General features: G+C 43.5%; 1 protein-coding gene across 2 annotated transcripts in view; it reads left to right on the plus strand.

Annotated features, from left to right (window-relative positions):
* The first annotated feature begins 3106 nt into the window (after nt 1-3106).
* Nucleotides 3107-14885, plus strand: part of DENND1B (DENN domain containing 1B) — a 252418-nt gene continuing 240639 nt past the window's right edge. Inside the window, exons 1-2 of one of the 2 annotated variants that reach the window (XM_008164283.4) lie at nt 3107-3294; nt 7382-7446. In XM_008164283.4, the coding sequence (XP_008162505.3) occupies nt 3278-3294; nt 7382-7446 (82 nt within the window). In that variant the 5' untranslated portion in view covers nt 3107-3277. The remainder of the gene's footprint in view (nt 3295-7381; nt 7447-14885) is intronic. The other variant, XM_024102044.3, reaches the window with a different exon arrangement.

Raw genomic sequence — 14885 nt, forward strand, 5'->3', positions numbered from 1 at the left:
AATATTGGTTTAGGGGATGGGCCATTAAGGATCTATTTTTTAATATTATCTTGAAGTAAATATCATAGGCTGGGCACCCTAATTAGGAAATTCATGCTTGTGTTCTTGTTTTGGAGAATTTTTAATAGGAACTCTCATATTGTAATTGTACTGCATTTACAGCTTGGAATAGTGACAGAGAAATTGAAATAAATGCTAGTCTCAGTGAAATCAATAGCAAAATGTCAAATTAGACTAGTATTTAGCCCTAAGAGATGACCAAAAGTCTGTAATGTCTCATAAGATTTTTTTTTAGATGAAGTGACTAGCACTGTTCACATATTCCAAATGAGGCCTTTTGAGCACCTGCACAGCCTACTGCTTATTTTGTGGCCAGAACTTGAAAAACTCCCCCCATTCAATCCCCAAAGAGGAGTCCAGTTTAGGTAGTTGGTCAGTTAAGGGTAGTAGGTTTCAGTGGTCCTCTTAGGAGCCTCAATTACCACATAATCAATTCATTTATTTTTCATTTAAACTAAAGATGGTCTGGGTTTATAGAGATCCTGAACTCCCCACAGCTCCCATTGACTTCAGTGGGAGTGGGAGTTGCATATGCTCAGTGCTTCTGAAACTACGCCCACAAATTAATGCATCATCAAGTTGGAGAAAGAAAGCACTCAATAGTTAAGAAAATCCAAAAGCTAATGTTTCTGCTTCAACATCAAATTGGTTTTGTTGCACATTCTATATGTTTTATTATTAATTTATATACCATACGGTGAATAGGATGTGCAACATGGCCAAGTTAATATTACAGCAGGAAAACTGTTGTTTATCATTTCCTGACTTCTTTGAGTGCTTGATTCTTCAACTTCAGTAACGTACTAGTGCTGTTTTATGTGTTTAATAGATCATTGGCTTGAGTGTATTCCACTCACCAAGTGCTGATATTATGATTAATTTCAGAGGGAGCAGTGAAGTTAAGGGCATTTTTTATTTGGCCCAGTATTGTAAAATTTCTGCTTTTTGCATTTTTCATTGCGATTATATTATGAGGTGAAGGAAATTTGGTATAGGTGGGAATTTGGCTGCACAGACCACCTAAGGTGAATGGGACTTGGTGCATTCTTAGCGCCAGCTTTTGTTTTTATCCCATTCCAAACTCAATGGGACTACTACAGTCCATAAAGTTATTTGTGTATAAGTATTTGCAGAATTGGTGATTTACTCTTGTAGTTTCTTCCCTTGGATTACTTGTTAAGAATTTTGGGGTACAATTTGTTTAAGACACAATACAAAACAAAGCTGAACTAACAGCATTATAGGCTAAAATAAAATTCTTAATGGGGGGAGGGATAGTTGGAGCATTGGCCTGCTAAACCCCAGGGTTGTAAATTCAATCCTTGAGGGGGGCCACTTAGGGATCTGAGGCAAAATCAGTACTTGTTCCTGCTAGTGAAAGCAGGGGGCTGGACTCAATGACCTTTCAAGGTCCCTTCTAGTTCTAGGAGATAGGATATCTCCATATATTATTATTATAATTTTAAAATAATCTTAAAACCATTACTTTTTCCACTATAGAACTAACATATACACAGTGGTAATAAAGCTATTAGGTAAAAGTGTCTAAATATATTAAATAGAAACATCGGATGTGCATCTGTGATGGTATAAAGTAGAGATGACATGATTGTTGCCAAAATAACTGCACTATTTGCGAACAGAATAGACCAAATTCATCTCTGGCATAAGATCTCCCCTGGAAGCAAATGCAAGTTGGACATGTTTATGGAAGGGCTAAATATAGCCCAACAAAAGACTCTGATTCAAATTCTGTTTTCACCTACATGCTTGCTGCTCCATCTGAAGTCAAAGGAATCTGTCCCTTAGAAACTAGGAAGGCCCTAATTTTGAAAATACACAGAAATAACTTTGTGAATAGCTGCATTGAGTTCAATGGGACTACTGGCATCCATAATTGTTTGCAGGATTAGGTTCTAGTGTATGCTGCTTCTGTTGTCCTTTTCCTCTGAGGGCTCTTCCTGGTGTGAAGGCCTATATCCTGAAAGCTGAACCATGTGAGCGGACCTCTGGATCCGCTTGCAGGATCTGGACCTTCCTAAACTGTAAAGACCAAATACCGCAAGGCATGTTTAACAGTGTGCGCTATGAAGAATTGCATCGACACCAGACTCTTATCAAAGTCAATGGGAATATTTGCAGTGAGTAATGGAAGGCATATATTGGAGCCTACAGGATGAGCCAGCTTTCTGGTTGGGAGAGAGTAGAGCAGCCACCTCTGCTTCACTCTGGATTAATGAAGGCATTTCTAAAAAGTCCCCCTTTGCAAAATCCTTCATCCCCCTCCCCAATGTGCTTTAGTAATGAGATATTTTGAATATCTGACCCAACATTTTATTTCCCTTTCCCTCTTCATTTGGTGTGTGTAAATTGGAACTTCATTCCTTTAAACCTGTAACAACCTGAGAACCCAGCTTGAAGGGTTTGGGGAGATAAAGTGGGGGGAAAAAAAACAACAACAACCTTAGCTGTCTGCCTGTCTTTCTTGAGGAACAGTGTAAAGTGGCGGTTTGGGGATTTTTTTCCTCCCTCCCCAAACTAGGGAAGCGTTAATTATAATGAAAGGAGAAGTTCAGGCACCGCTCGGGGTGTTTAGAGGAAACGTGCAGGGCTCTGCTGGACTGGGACTGTACAGCCCCCATGGGGGACACACCTAGCCAGAGCTTTTGGAGCAGCACCGTGGGTCAGGCAATGGAGCCGGGCCCCTGCCCTGTGCCTCCGAGCGCATTCAGCGCTGGCTTGGGGCCGGGCCCGTAGGGCAAAGGTTGCTGCAGCAGGCTCTAGGGCCGGTGCGGGGAGCGCCGCACTGTGCACGGACCGGGCAGCCGACACCCCGCGTGTGTCCCCGGAGCAGTTCAGTCCTGTCCCCACCTCCACCCCCTGCGGCAGCGCCACCCCCGCAGAGCCACCTCCTGGCCCGGCGCAGGTGACACTGACACTGGCGGCTGCTCCGGCCACCGCCGAGCTTCCTGCTTCCCAGAAGGTGCCGGCGCCGCGGCAACAGGAACTGAGGCTGGGAGGAGGCGGTGCCGCCGCTCCCCGCCGCGCTCACGGCCCGAGCCGGGGGAGCGGAGCAGCCATGGGCCACCGCCAGCAGCCGCTGTAACCTCCCCCTCCCCCGGGGCCGGCGCGTCCCTCCTTTCCCTGCCGGGCCGGGCCGGGCGAGGTGTTTCCCCGCGGGGGCGCGGACCGGCCGCCCGGGGCCCGAGATGTGACCATGGACAGCAGGATCAAGTGAGTGCCGGCCGGCAGGCAGGGGGAGCGGCGCGGGGGCTGCTCGGCGGAGGGGGCGGCCGAGGCGGCTCTGGGGGCTGCGCTGGAGGAGGGACTAGGCCTCAAAGCCTCCCCCAGCCTGGCGGGGTGTGGGGCAGGGGCCTGGTTCTGCGCTGGGCACGCACAGGGGGCGGCTGAGCAGAGCCCGGGGCACGACAGGAGCGGGACTGCACTGGGCTGTCATGGGAGTCCACATGGCAAAATCCCCTCTTCCCCGCAGGTGTGACACTGGCAGCCTCCGAGTGAACAGCTGGTGGCTCCCTACCCAATTCTCCATCCCCCAGTGGAGACGCCCTGTTATGAATCCTACAGCCCGCCCCACAAGGAGAGCTTGTCAACCCCACACCCTTCCTCCCCCCAAAGAAACCCCTCTTTGCTTTAGCATCCTCCATTCCCAGCAAGAGACTGGAGAACACACACTCTGTCAAAATGACCCCCCCCGTCAATCATCAGAGACTGTTGTACTGCACCTTAAAGTGAGCCCCACTTGCTAAATCCTTCATCATCAGAGGATGAGATAAAGGTACACAGGGCCTTATAATAATCTTCATCCCAGTGAAGGAGTCTGCCCCACAAGTGGAAAAATTGACAGGCCATTGTTTCTGTCTCTGGGAGCATACACATAACTAGTCTTCATAAAAGACAGTACCAGCCTAAGGTTTGGTACCTACGAAACTTCTCAGAAGAATGTCCACGATGACTTGTTTGGGTGTTAGGTGGATTACAAAAACAATACTGAACAAACTTTTGCACTTCTACTTTTTGCCTATTTATTGTCTCTTTGTATCTATTGCCAATAAATGGTGATTTTAAAAAAATATTCCAGCTATTTTACTTTACTGTCATATTTGTGAAGAATACAGATGAATGAGTCATGGTTTTGAAAAACAGCTAAAAAAATAGTGTGTAAAACTAGTAACATCAAAACAGAGGTTGTTTATAAACATTCTTCTAAGGAATCTATCATTTTTCTATGTGATTATTGAAGAAAATTACGGTTTTTCAAGAAGTTAAGAGAATAATTCTACCTCGAGATAATTTTAGTGTAACCCAGATGTGTTGACAAAGTAACTTTTGTGAAGTTAATTTTTTGTGATGGTTTGAAGCTACTTGCCCATTGTGAATAGTCCCATTGACTTCCTTAATTCAGTAATTGATGAGAGGTTAAATCTGAATTTTGTAAACTGACAGTAATCTGTATTTATGATGAATCTGCTATTTAATAGTTATAATAGAAATGAAAGTCAGTCTGACATATATCACACTAGTTTGACATATTTCTTGACACTTCTAAGTATAAGTAACACCTTCTGTGTGGGAGGTGAAGAGTAAACCTAGAACTTTTCTGTGGAAGCAGACTTTGAGGTGGTGTATTGAGGGATGAAACACATTTTCATATGCTGTCTTATTGACTGTAAATTCAGTTAAGAAGTTGAGCTCTGAAGTCCTAATCCTGTATTTGAGACACTTTTTTAAATGGAAATGAATGTGTTAAATCCAGCATTCTGATTTTCCCCTCCTTTAAGGAAGGGGGAAAATGTGCCAAAAGAGCAAAAACACACCTAGGTTTAAATTTCATTTAACCCTTTCATGGTAGAGGGATTCCACTCTTCTCACTACAGGCTGGGTTCTTACAGCTCAGTTTTGCCCTCATTTAAATGAGTGTAACTCTAATTAGATTCATTCTGATCTTGCTAGCTGAGGGGAGAAACAATGGATCATTTTCTTTTCTGTTACACTCCTGTAAATCTCAAGTAGTCTGGATTTACACTGGTGTAACTGAGAGCAAAATTTAGACAAAAAAATAAAAAAAGTGCAGAACTAGCTCATTCAGGATCCTCCTTTAAGATTTTCCAATTGTATAATTTAAAAAATGATGCAGGGAAGGACTATGATGTGGGAAGATATGTGATTGTTGCTCAGAAATTTGATATCAGTCTTAATATAAATGCATATTGTCAATACTTGGTGACAAAATAGATGATAGAAAACACATTAAGTAACTGGTGACCTCTGAAAGTTTCCCTCTAGTCCAGAGGTGGACAAACCATGACCCGCGGGCCACATCCGGCCCGTGGGACCCTGAGCTCCTGGCCCTGGAGGCTTGCCCCTGGCACTTCCCATGCTCTTCCCCCTCCCCTGCAGCCTCAGCTCACTGCACCACTGGTGCAATGCTCTCGTTGGTGGGGCTGCGAGCTTCTGGGGCAGCGCAGCTGCAGAGTCCGGCCTGACCCGGTGCTCTGTGTGGCAGGGTGGCGGGGCTGGCTCCAGCCAGGCAGTGCGGCTGTAGCGCCACCAGCCACCGGTACTCCAGGCAGCGGGTAAGGGGGCAGGGGAGTTCGGGGTGGTGGTGGTGGTCAGGGGGCGGGGTTGTGGCTAGGAGGTGGGGCGGTCAGAGGGCGGGGAACAGGGGTTGAATGGGGGCAGGGGTCCCGGGGGGGCAGTCAGGAAGGAGAGGGAGGATTGGATGGGAGGGCGGGGGGCAGTCAGGGGCAGGGGTTCTGGGGGCAGTCAGGGGACAGAGAGAGGGGGTGGTTGGATGGGGCAGGGGTCCTGGTGGTGGCAGTCAGGAATGAGAGGAGGGGTTGGATGGGGCGATGCGGGGCAGTCAGGGGCAGGGGTTCTGGGGGCTGACAGGGGACAGGAAGTGGGGTGTGTGTGGATGGGGCAGGGGTCCCGGGTGGGCTGTCAGGGAACAGGGTGGGTTGGATGGGGCAGGAGTCCGGGGGTGTGTGTCAGTGGGCGAGAAGCAGGGCGGGGGGGAAGGGGTCGGATGGGGGCAGGGCCGGGCCACGCCTGGCTGTTGGGGGAGGCACAGCCTCCTCTAACTGGCCCTCCATACAATTTCCAAAACCCGATGTGGCTCTCAGGCCAAAAAGTTTGTCCGCCCCTGCTCTAGTCCAAAATCCCTCTAAAACTTTTTTTAAAAACTTGTATTGAATTATCAATCTGTGATATGCTTTATATGCATCATTTTAGAAACCTGGGACCCAGTTTTGAATTTCTTACTTGTGAAAAACTGCCGACTTCTATAGGCATTTTACTCAAGAAAAGAGTTCAAACCTGGGCCCTTTATGTGGTTACTTAGATAAATAATTGATATGGTGGAGGTTATAATATTTGCTTTTAATATAAATGGCAGATTGCTCATCAGAATGAGAATTTAAATAACTCAGAATGGTAAAAATAAATTAAGGGTTGCTTCTGAACCTAACATAATAAATCAAGAAATTACTGAAATGTACAAGTTTATTCACAGACAGAGAATGTTGTGTAGTAATGGTACTCACTTGTGGCTGTTCTGTTCAAATAATTATTTAAATTTAGGCTAGGGTTGGGCCCTTAAACATGCCAGTGGCAGTAACTTCTGAAGGAGATGGTAAGGTGACTGTCAAGTTTCAGTTGGTGACCAAATATATTAAAAAGATAAATGTGCTAATGGCTCAGTTTGCAGGAATTAAGATGGAAGCCTAATCCTGGTTTACTCTCTTCATATCTTAAAAACAGAAGTGGTTCAACCTGGTGAAGTGGAAAAGGTTATCAGAGAGGCCCAATCTACATATTGGTGTCTAATTGATGGAAAAAATGCTGTTTGTTTCTTTATTATCTATCTGTAAAGTTCAGTTTTGTAAAGCAAACTGTCAACAAGTTTAAAATTGTATTTACTTCAACACAACTATTTAAAATGGGGTAATGACATATGAAAGGACTGAAGAGCTCTCAAACATATAGGACTAAGATTTATCAGTGTAATCACAGAATTTTGATTGTTTTAACAATCATATAATTATTCTCAATTCTTGTTTCTGTTGCCTATTCTTTTTTGAAAAGTGTGTGAATATATTACAGGATGTGAAGGAAAATACGACTTCTGAAATCTTACAAAACATCCAAATAATTGAGATTCTCTCTCTAATTTTATAGTGTCAAATGGAGTGGAAAGGATATAACATTATGGACACTGTAGAGAAGGCTTGATAATCTAGATCAGTCTATGTGGTTTGTGACATATGTATGACTAATCAATTGACTTGTTTTTTGTTTCCAGGGAAAATCCAGAAAGTACATTTGATTTGGTACTCAAGGTAAAATGCCAGGCTTCTGAAAATGAAGGTAATGTACTCCAACTGTTGGCATTTATTTATAGAAACTAGGGGTGGAAAAGACCCTATTAGATTATTTAGTCCACACACCCTCTATTTTGTCACCTCATGCTTTGAAGTGTTGATAGTTTGGAATTCTGTTACTGCTCATTGCTATTATTCTAATTCATTTTTCAGTTATTAATATTCTGATGATAGAAGGGCAAGCATTTACAGCAGTTTATTGTTGATATGGTGGTTTGTGTTACATACTTATACCATTTTAATTCCTATAATCTTTCAGTCAATAAAACGTAGGTTTAATAAGTCATTTCATTTTAGTGGTATGTCTCAGAACTGGGACTCGAGTACTTTGATTTCTCCGTTTGTCTCTTTGGAAGAAAAAAAAAATACCTAAGTAGCAGAAAATAACTTTTACTGTAGCAATTTTGGAATAGTGCAAATGGCATTGTGAGCTGACTTGAATTGGTATTAGCAATTAGTTTCACACTCCTATAAGCACTCTGGTGAAAGAGATATGGTGCTGCACGAGTACTAACAAGATCACAATCCTAGTCAGTTATCTGAGCAAGTCTTTTGGTTGCAATTTGCATGTAGGAAAACATGGGACTTCTCAGGTCAAAGTTACAGTGCTGACTAGAATTGACTAGAATTTCTAATGAGGGACTCAACAAGAATAATGGCATATAACTAGTTTTACATCTTCTAGGACATCAATGTGTCCCCTTGACTTTACCCCCTATTGATTTTTCTTGCTTCCCATATTTTTCCTCGTTCACTTATTCTCCATCACATCCTCTGCTTTCAAGCCCACCGCTGTATTCCTTATTCTAATAATTTTCCTTAACCCTTCCAGCCTCTCCAACTGCCAGTGTATATTCTTCCTCCCATTCATACCCAGGCTTCTTGAATTTATTGTCTGTTGCCAACGCCGCAGCTCCTCTAGTCTGACTTCCTCCTGGATCCTCTCTGCATGGTAGTTTCCACCCATTTCACTCTCATGTAATTGCCTTCATTGAGGCAGGATATTATATCCTGTTCCTGGTCAAGTTCTTGGGTGTCTTCTTTATTTTTATCTTCCCTGACTGATCAGCCTCCTTCACACAGTTGGCTACGCTCCCTCCGAGACTTGCTCTCAGTGCTTTTATGCTTCTCTGTGGGTTTGGCTTTCCTTGCTCTCTTAATTCCTCCTTTTAGCAATTCCAATAGAGGCAACTTTCTGGTCATCTCCCGTTCTCCTGCTCTTTCTCTATACTCTCTCCCTTGGTAACCCTCTGTCCATTCTCATATCCTGAATGATAATGAGACCCTGATCTATCTCTCCACACCTGATCTGTCTCCTGTCTTTGCTTTGTGACTGTCTATCTGATATCTTTTTGGATGTCCAGACACATTTCAACTCATCTTCCCCTTCACCAAGGCTTGCAACTTTCATGTCGTATTCAGTTTCTTTCTCCCCAGGATATAGTCTGACAATTAATCCGTCTGGTGCTTCCTCTCTGGTATCTTTAAAATCTGTCCCTTCTCTATTCCTACTGCCAGAACCTTGATCCATACTCTTGTCATCTCTTGCTTTGATTACTACAGCATCTTCATTTCTGACCATGATTCTCATGTCGTATCCTTCAAGTCTGTCCAGTGTGCTGTTACCAGAAATGTTTGCCTCACCTACAGCTCTGTGATATCTGCCTGGTCAAATCCTACATTGGTGTTCACTCCCCTTCTGCATCACATTCAAACTCCCAATACGCACCTTCAGGACTACAAGGCTTGGCTTCTGCTTACACCTCAACACTAGTTTCTTGGCACTTCCCCAGCTCTCACTGTATGTGCTATTTCAGTTCATCTTAACACTCCTTTGATTGTCTTCTGGTACAAGAGACTGTGCCTTTTCTCATGAGCCCCTTATGTATGGAGTATACTTCTGGCCCTGTGTGCCAGGCTGTTTTGCTCTTCTCAAAGCACTCCTCAAAACATATTTTGGTTACTCTCCTATTCCTGTCCTCACTCCCAAATCTTCACACATTAACATGTATTTTTTAAAAGGAAGCAACTGGATGGGTACTTACCAAGTATATATTTTCATTTCTATTCCATATAGGTTCATATATCACCCTCATCACCATAGAATATGAGCATTTGACAAGTGGTGCATTAAGCAACATGTGTGGTTCAAGTATCAGAGGGGTAGCCGTGTTAGTCTGAATCTGTAAAAAGTAACAGAGGGTCCTGTGGCACCTTTAAGACTAACAGAAGTATAGGGAGCATAAGCTTTCATGGGTAAGAACCTCACTTCTTCAGATGCAAGATCCCTATACTTCTGTTAGTCTTAAAGATGTGTGGTTCAGTCTCCCTCTCATCCTGTCCCCAGGGGGAGAATTGTGTGTCCAATGTAGTGGGGGCTTTTTGGTAGGGTTTGGTAGGTGTGATGGTCCATTGTTCATGAGGGAGTTCATTTCACAGTCTCAGAGCAGCCCCTAAGAAAGCTTGGTACCTTGCACAGATGAGCTTTACCCATATGGTCCAAAGTTTTGTTGTACCTGTTGTGGTGGTCTTTTAGATATGCTTGGCCCAGGCCCTTGATGCCTGGAAGCGAAAGACAGAGACTTTGAATTTGACTCACTATTCTATGGGGAAACTTTTGTAGAGAGCAGAGGACAGGTTTGTTGTGCTCACGGTGTGGTGAGGTGAGGATGTGCTACAGTGTTCTGTACGAGCTGGAATTTCCTATGTGCTGAAGGCTTCATACCCAGCTATATTGTATTGCTGTAGTCCAGATAGGAGATGAAAAAGATATGAATCAATGGGGTTAGGTCACCATCTACTATGATGGGATGGAGTCTTCTAGACAGTTACAGATATTGGAAAGCATCACTTGTGGATGCTATGTGAGTGCTTATCATCAGTGAGCAATCCAGGAACCACCCCAAAACTCCCAGCTGAACTGATGAATTATGAGGTATGCGCCTTCCACCAAAGAAGACTGCACCTTGGGTGTAGACTCTTCAGAGCGTTTTCCTCTGCCCACCTCTATCTTGCATGGGTTGAACTTCAGCCAGCTGTTTTTAATCCATGAGCAGAGTCCAGTGCTTGGATGAGATGTTTTATGTTGAGTGCTATGGTCATATATGGTGATGTATAGGTAGAGCTGTGTCATCTATGTATTGCTGGCACGTAAGTCTCTATTTTCTTACCAGTTCGCCTAGTGGCTGCATGTTGATCTTGAATAGGACTGGAGAGAGAATTGAGCCTTCTGAAATGTCATAAGTGAAAGGTCTAGTGGCTGAGGTGCAGTTCCCATCACCATTCTTAGGGTGTCACTTGTATATTATAATTATCTTTCCATACTCTGGGCATCAAATTAGATTGTCTCTTGTATTAAGTCTAATTTAGATCACAGATGCCTCGGGGCAGGGATCTGTCATTGTGTTTGCCTGTGGCACTGAGAGTACAATAGTAGTGTGTCAAATAAATACATCTGAGTATTAAGACTGAATTTATTTAAGGAATTATTGTACATGTAACAAGAGATGAATGTGTAATTTCTCTAACATAGCTTTAAAAACTGAGCACAGGTTTGTTTTACTAAACAGGGAGCTTTCCAGGTCAGTTTATTATAAAGCTAACAAATTTTACATTTACACTGTATTGGAAGACTTGCCGTTAAACAGATTTTCATGCTATGATAATGTTTTGAATATATCGTGTATCAAAACAACGTCCATTCATCAGTTTCTTTGCTTGTGCCGCTTTCTTTCCCATGAAAGAGAATTGTGTTTAAATAGGGACTTTCTCTCTCGCATCCCATCTGCTTCTTGTACTTGATCCTGCAGTGAAGTCAGGGTTGAATCTGTGACATCACTGTCATCAGTGTTGCTGTGGAACTATCACAAGCACAGAATTATGATCGCCCTGCATGAGTGAGCAGCAGGAGAAGTTGAGTTAGGAGGGAGAAAGACCTTAATGTGACCCAGAGACCTTTAAGATTTTCATTTCAAGTTTGTTCTAGAGTGAGCTCCTCTTTTAGTTATTTTCTGCATTTTGTTTAACCACCCTTTGTTAGCTGTGCTACAGTTCAAACAAATAAGTAAAAACTAACACAGCGCTGCTGTGTCTGACTATAAATAAGCTAGTATTTTTAAATAGGATGCTGCACACCTGTACAAGTTTGTTTATGATGTGACACACAGTAATTCGCACTTAAAATTAGCACTTTCCAAAGATGAGTTTTGACAGCTGAACATTTTTAAATAACCCCTAAAATACAACACATCTTTTTTGGAAACAGTCCTGACAACCTTGAAAGTGTTTTTTTCAATCATAGCTGAGCAAATACACAAAAAGTGTCATGGGATTTAAATAAGCTGTGAGGTTGGCTTTGAGGAGAAGTTGAACGATTAAAATTATTGCTTCTATAGCCAAGAGTAAAATCCAATGAATAAATAAAATCCAAATGCATGCTATTTTAATTAATTGAAAACTTAATTCAATGAATACAGTAGAATCTCAGAGTTACGAACTGACCAGTCAACCACATACCTCATTTGAAACCGGAAGTACGCAATCAGGCAGCAGCAGAGATGCCCCCCTCCACCCCCCCAAAAGCATATACAGTACAGTACTGTGTTAAATGTAAATAATAAAAAATAAAGGGAAATCAGCATTTTTCTTCTGCATAGTAAAGTTTTAAAGCTGTATTAAGTCAATGTCAGTTGTAAACCTTTGAAAGAATCACCACAATGTTTTGTTAAGAGTTACTAACAACCTCCATTCTTGAGGTTTTCGAAACTCTGAGGGTCTACTGTACAATTGAGAAACTCAAAATAACAGTATTTGATTTACTATGGACCTTTGTTTCAACCTTCATCATTTCGTTGTCAGGAAATACTTCTAGTATTTATTTTATTGGGGGACAATGTATTTACTGATGGTGTAAGAATACAGACAGAAAAAAGGCCTTAGCCAAGTTGGAGTATATTGAATGTTACACTTTCAGCAGGGCTAACACTCTTGCTTTTGCCCAATAACTAAGAAAAGTGATAAAGGACTTTACAGTATATAATTGCATTTGAAACTAAATGTTAAATTTATCAGATTGAGATACATTCTAGTAGATCATCCACAGGTAAAAGCTCTGTTAAATCTAAGTCTGCCTAGCCAATGGGAAAAGTTTGATGCCCTCATAATGTGGTCAAAACTGTGTTATCATCAACTAGGGCAGGGGTGGGCAAATTTTTTGGCCCAAGGGCCACATTGGGGTTACAAAACTGTATGGAGGGCCGGGTAGGGAAGGCTGTGCTTCCCCAAACAGCCTGGCCCCCGCCCCCTATTCACTCTCTCCCACTTCCTGCCCCCTGACTGCCCCCCTCAGAATTCTTGACCCATCCAACCCCCCTGCTCCTTGTCCCCTAACCGCCACCTCCCGCGACCCCCCCCGCCCCTAACTGCCCCCCGGGTCCCCACCCCCTATCCTCCCCCGCTCCCTGTCCCCAGACTGCCCCAACCCCTATCCACACCCCTGCCCCCTGACAGGCCCCCCTGGTCTCCCACACTTATCCAACCCTCCCCCCCCCCCCGGTTCCCCGTCCCCTGACCGCCCCCCCCCGAACCTCCGCCCTATCCAACTGCCCCCTGCTCCCTGTCCCCCGGGACTCCCTGCCCCTTATCCAACCCCCCGGTCCCCTTACCATGCCGCTCAGAGCAGCATGTCTGGCCGCCGCGCTGGAGCCAGACATGCTGCCACACTGCCCTGGAGGAGTGCGCAGCCCCGCCGCCCAGAGTGCTGCCCGTGCGGCAGCGTAGCTGCAGAGGAGGGGGGACAGCAGGGGAGGGGACGGGGGCTAGCTTCCCCGGCTGAGAGCTCAAGGGCTTGGCAGGACGGTCTTGTGGGCCGGATGTGGCCCGCGGGATGTAGTTTGCCCACCTCTGAACTAGGGGTAACTCAGTTAGCACGTGTTAGCTGATCACTATGGACGGGCATTTCCCCTCCCCCCGAGATACATGTTAAGACAGAGTTCATAAAAATTAGACTAGCTTATGTGCAGCATGGTTTTCTGCATGGGCCAGGAGAACAGTGCTAGCACACTCTAGCAGCAATGAGGTTGTTGCTTGCATGTTTGAAGTGCAGTGTGAACATGGTTCTGCAGTAAAGAGAGTAGACATATTTACGTTATTTCTAAGAAAATTGCAAGATTGATTATTTCTGTCAGCATGTCATACCTTAATTTATTTGGCACATTTGAAAAAAAAGTAGATGGCAGTTGAAGAAACATTTTTTAGCTGGCATTCTACATTCAGTTAGCACTTGTAGAAACGAGGCACAGTTTGAAACCTGTCATTAATATTGTAGAATCTGGAATGTTCATTATATTATTATAAGTAATGGTGTCAGTCTTCAGACTTTTATTTTTTTTTACTTGTATTCCAGTGTTTTTTGATTTTCTATCTGATAGAAGTGGCATGCAGTGTCCCATTGTAAACTTCCTCACAGTGGTAACTTGTACATGGCTGTTATTTAGTTATAGCTGTGCTGCTACATTGAAACAAACTTTCTCTCTCTTCCTGGAGACCTTCCTTCATTTGAAGGTTATATGCCGCAGAAGCACCTTTCATTGTCATACCTTAGTGCAGAGGTTTGCTCATAGCTTAATTGAAGCTGTCTATTTGTCCACATCATTTCATTATGAAAGACAAACAGATTTTCCACTATATTAATTTTCCTGAAATGTAGCACAATAGGCAATAAAAATATGCTATTTTGAAGTGGAAAGTCAGCAGGCCACAACTTCTATGAGCACGATAAGCTTTGAACTGTTGCATAGCAAATACATTCCTTGAACTTGACCTCCAGCATATATATCTCTAGTAGATATGGTCTCCAAACCATTCTTCTCTCACTCCTTGAGAAGAATGTGATTCAAGTTGACCCTTTTCTGTTCAAGTGACAGTAAACCAATTTCCACCCCAGTTCTCTCACCCTGTATGCTAAGTTTGAGATGGTAAAAGGGGCCCAGAGTCCTTTAGGGGGCATGAGGCTCCTGTCCACATGCTGTTTCAACCATTCAAAAATCTTGTATAACCCTAAATAGGTCTAGAAGTATGCGATTTTAGAAGAAGTTGCTTTAATAGTAGAGATTGCTTTGTTCCACTAACTTAGTTTAGCATTATTAATTCCAGTAACATAACTTCTTTTAGATAGGGAGCTGTGTCCAAAGGTTATATCCTCAAAGGATATCTTTAAATGTTTCTTTTCCTGTCTTAAGAAAAAGTTGGGATCCATTGAACAGTGTTAAATGCTGACTCTCTTTTGTTCATTGTTTGTACAGCACCTAGCACAGTGGACTTAGGACTGATGTAGGCACTCCGATAATACAAATAATAAATACAAATAATGTTAGCAAACCCAGGAGATTTGTGTACTCTTTATTCCAAGTGATGTTTGCTTGGAAA

The sequence above is a fragment of the Chrysemys picta genome, chromosome 8 (assembly GCF_011386835.1).
Source record: "Chrysemys picta bellii isolate R12L10 chromosome 8, ASM1138683v2, whole genome shotgun sequence".
Classification (NCBI taxonomy): domain Eukaryota; kingdom Metazoa; phylum Chordata; order Testudines; family Emydidae; genus Chrysemys; species Chrysemys picta.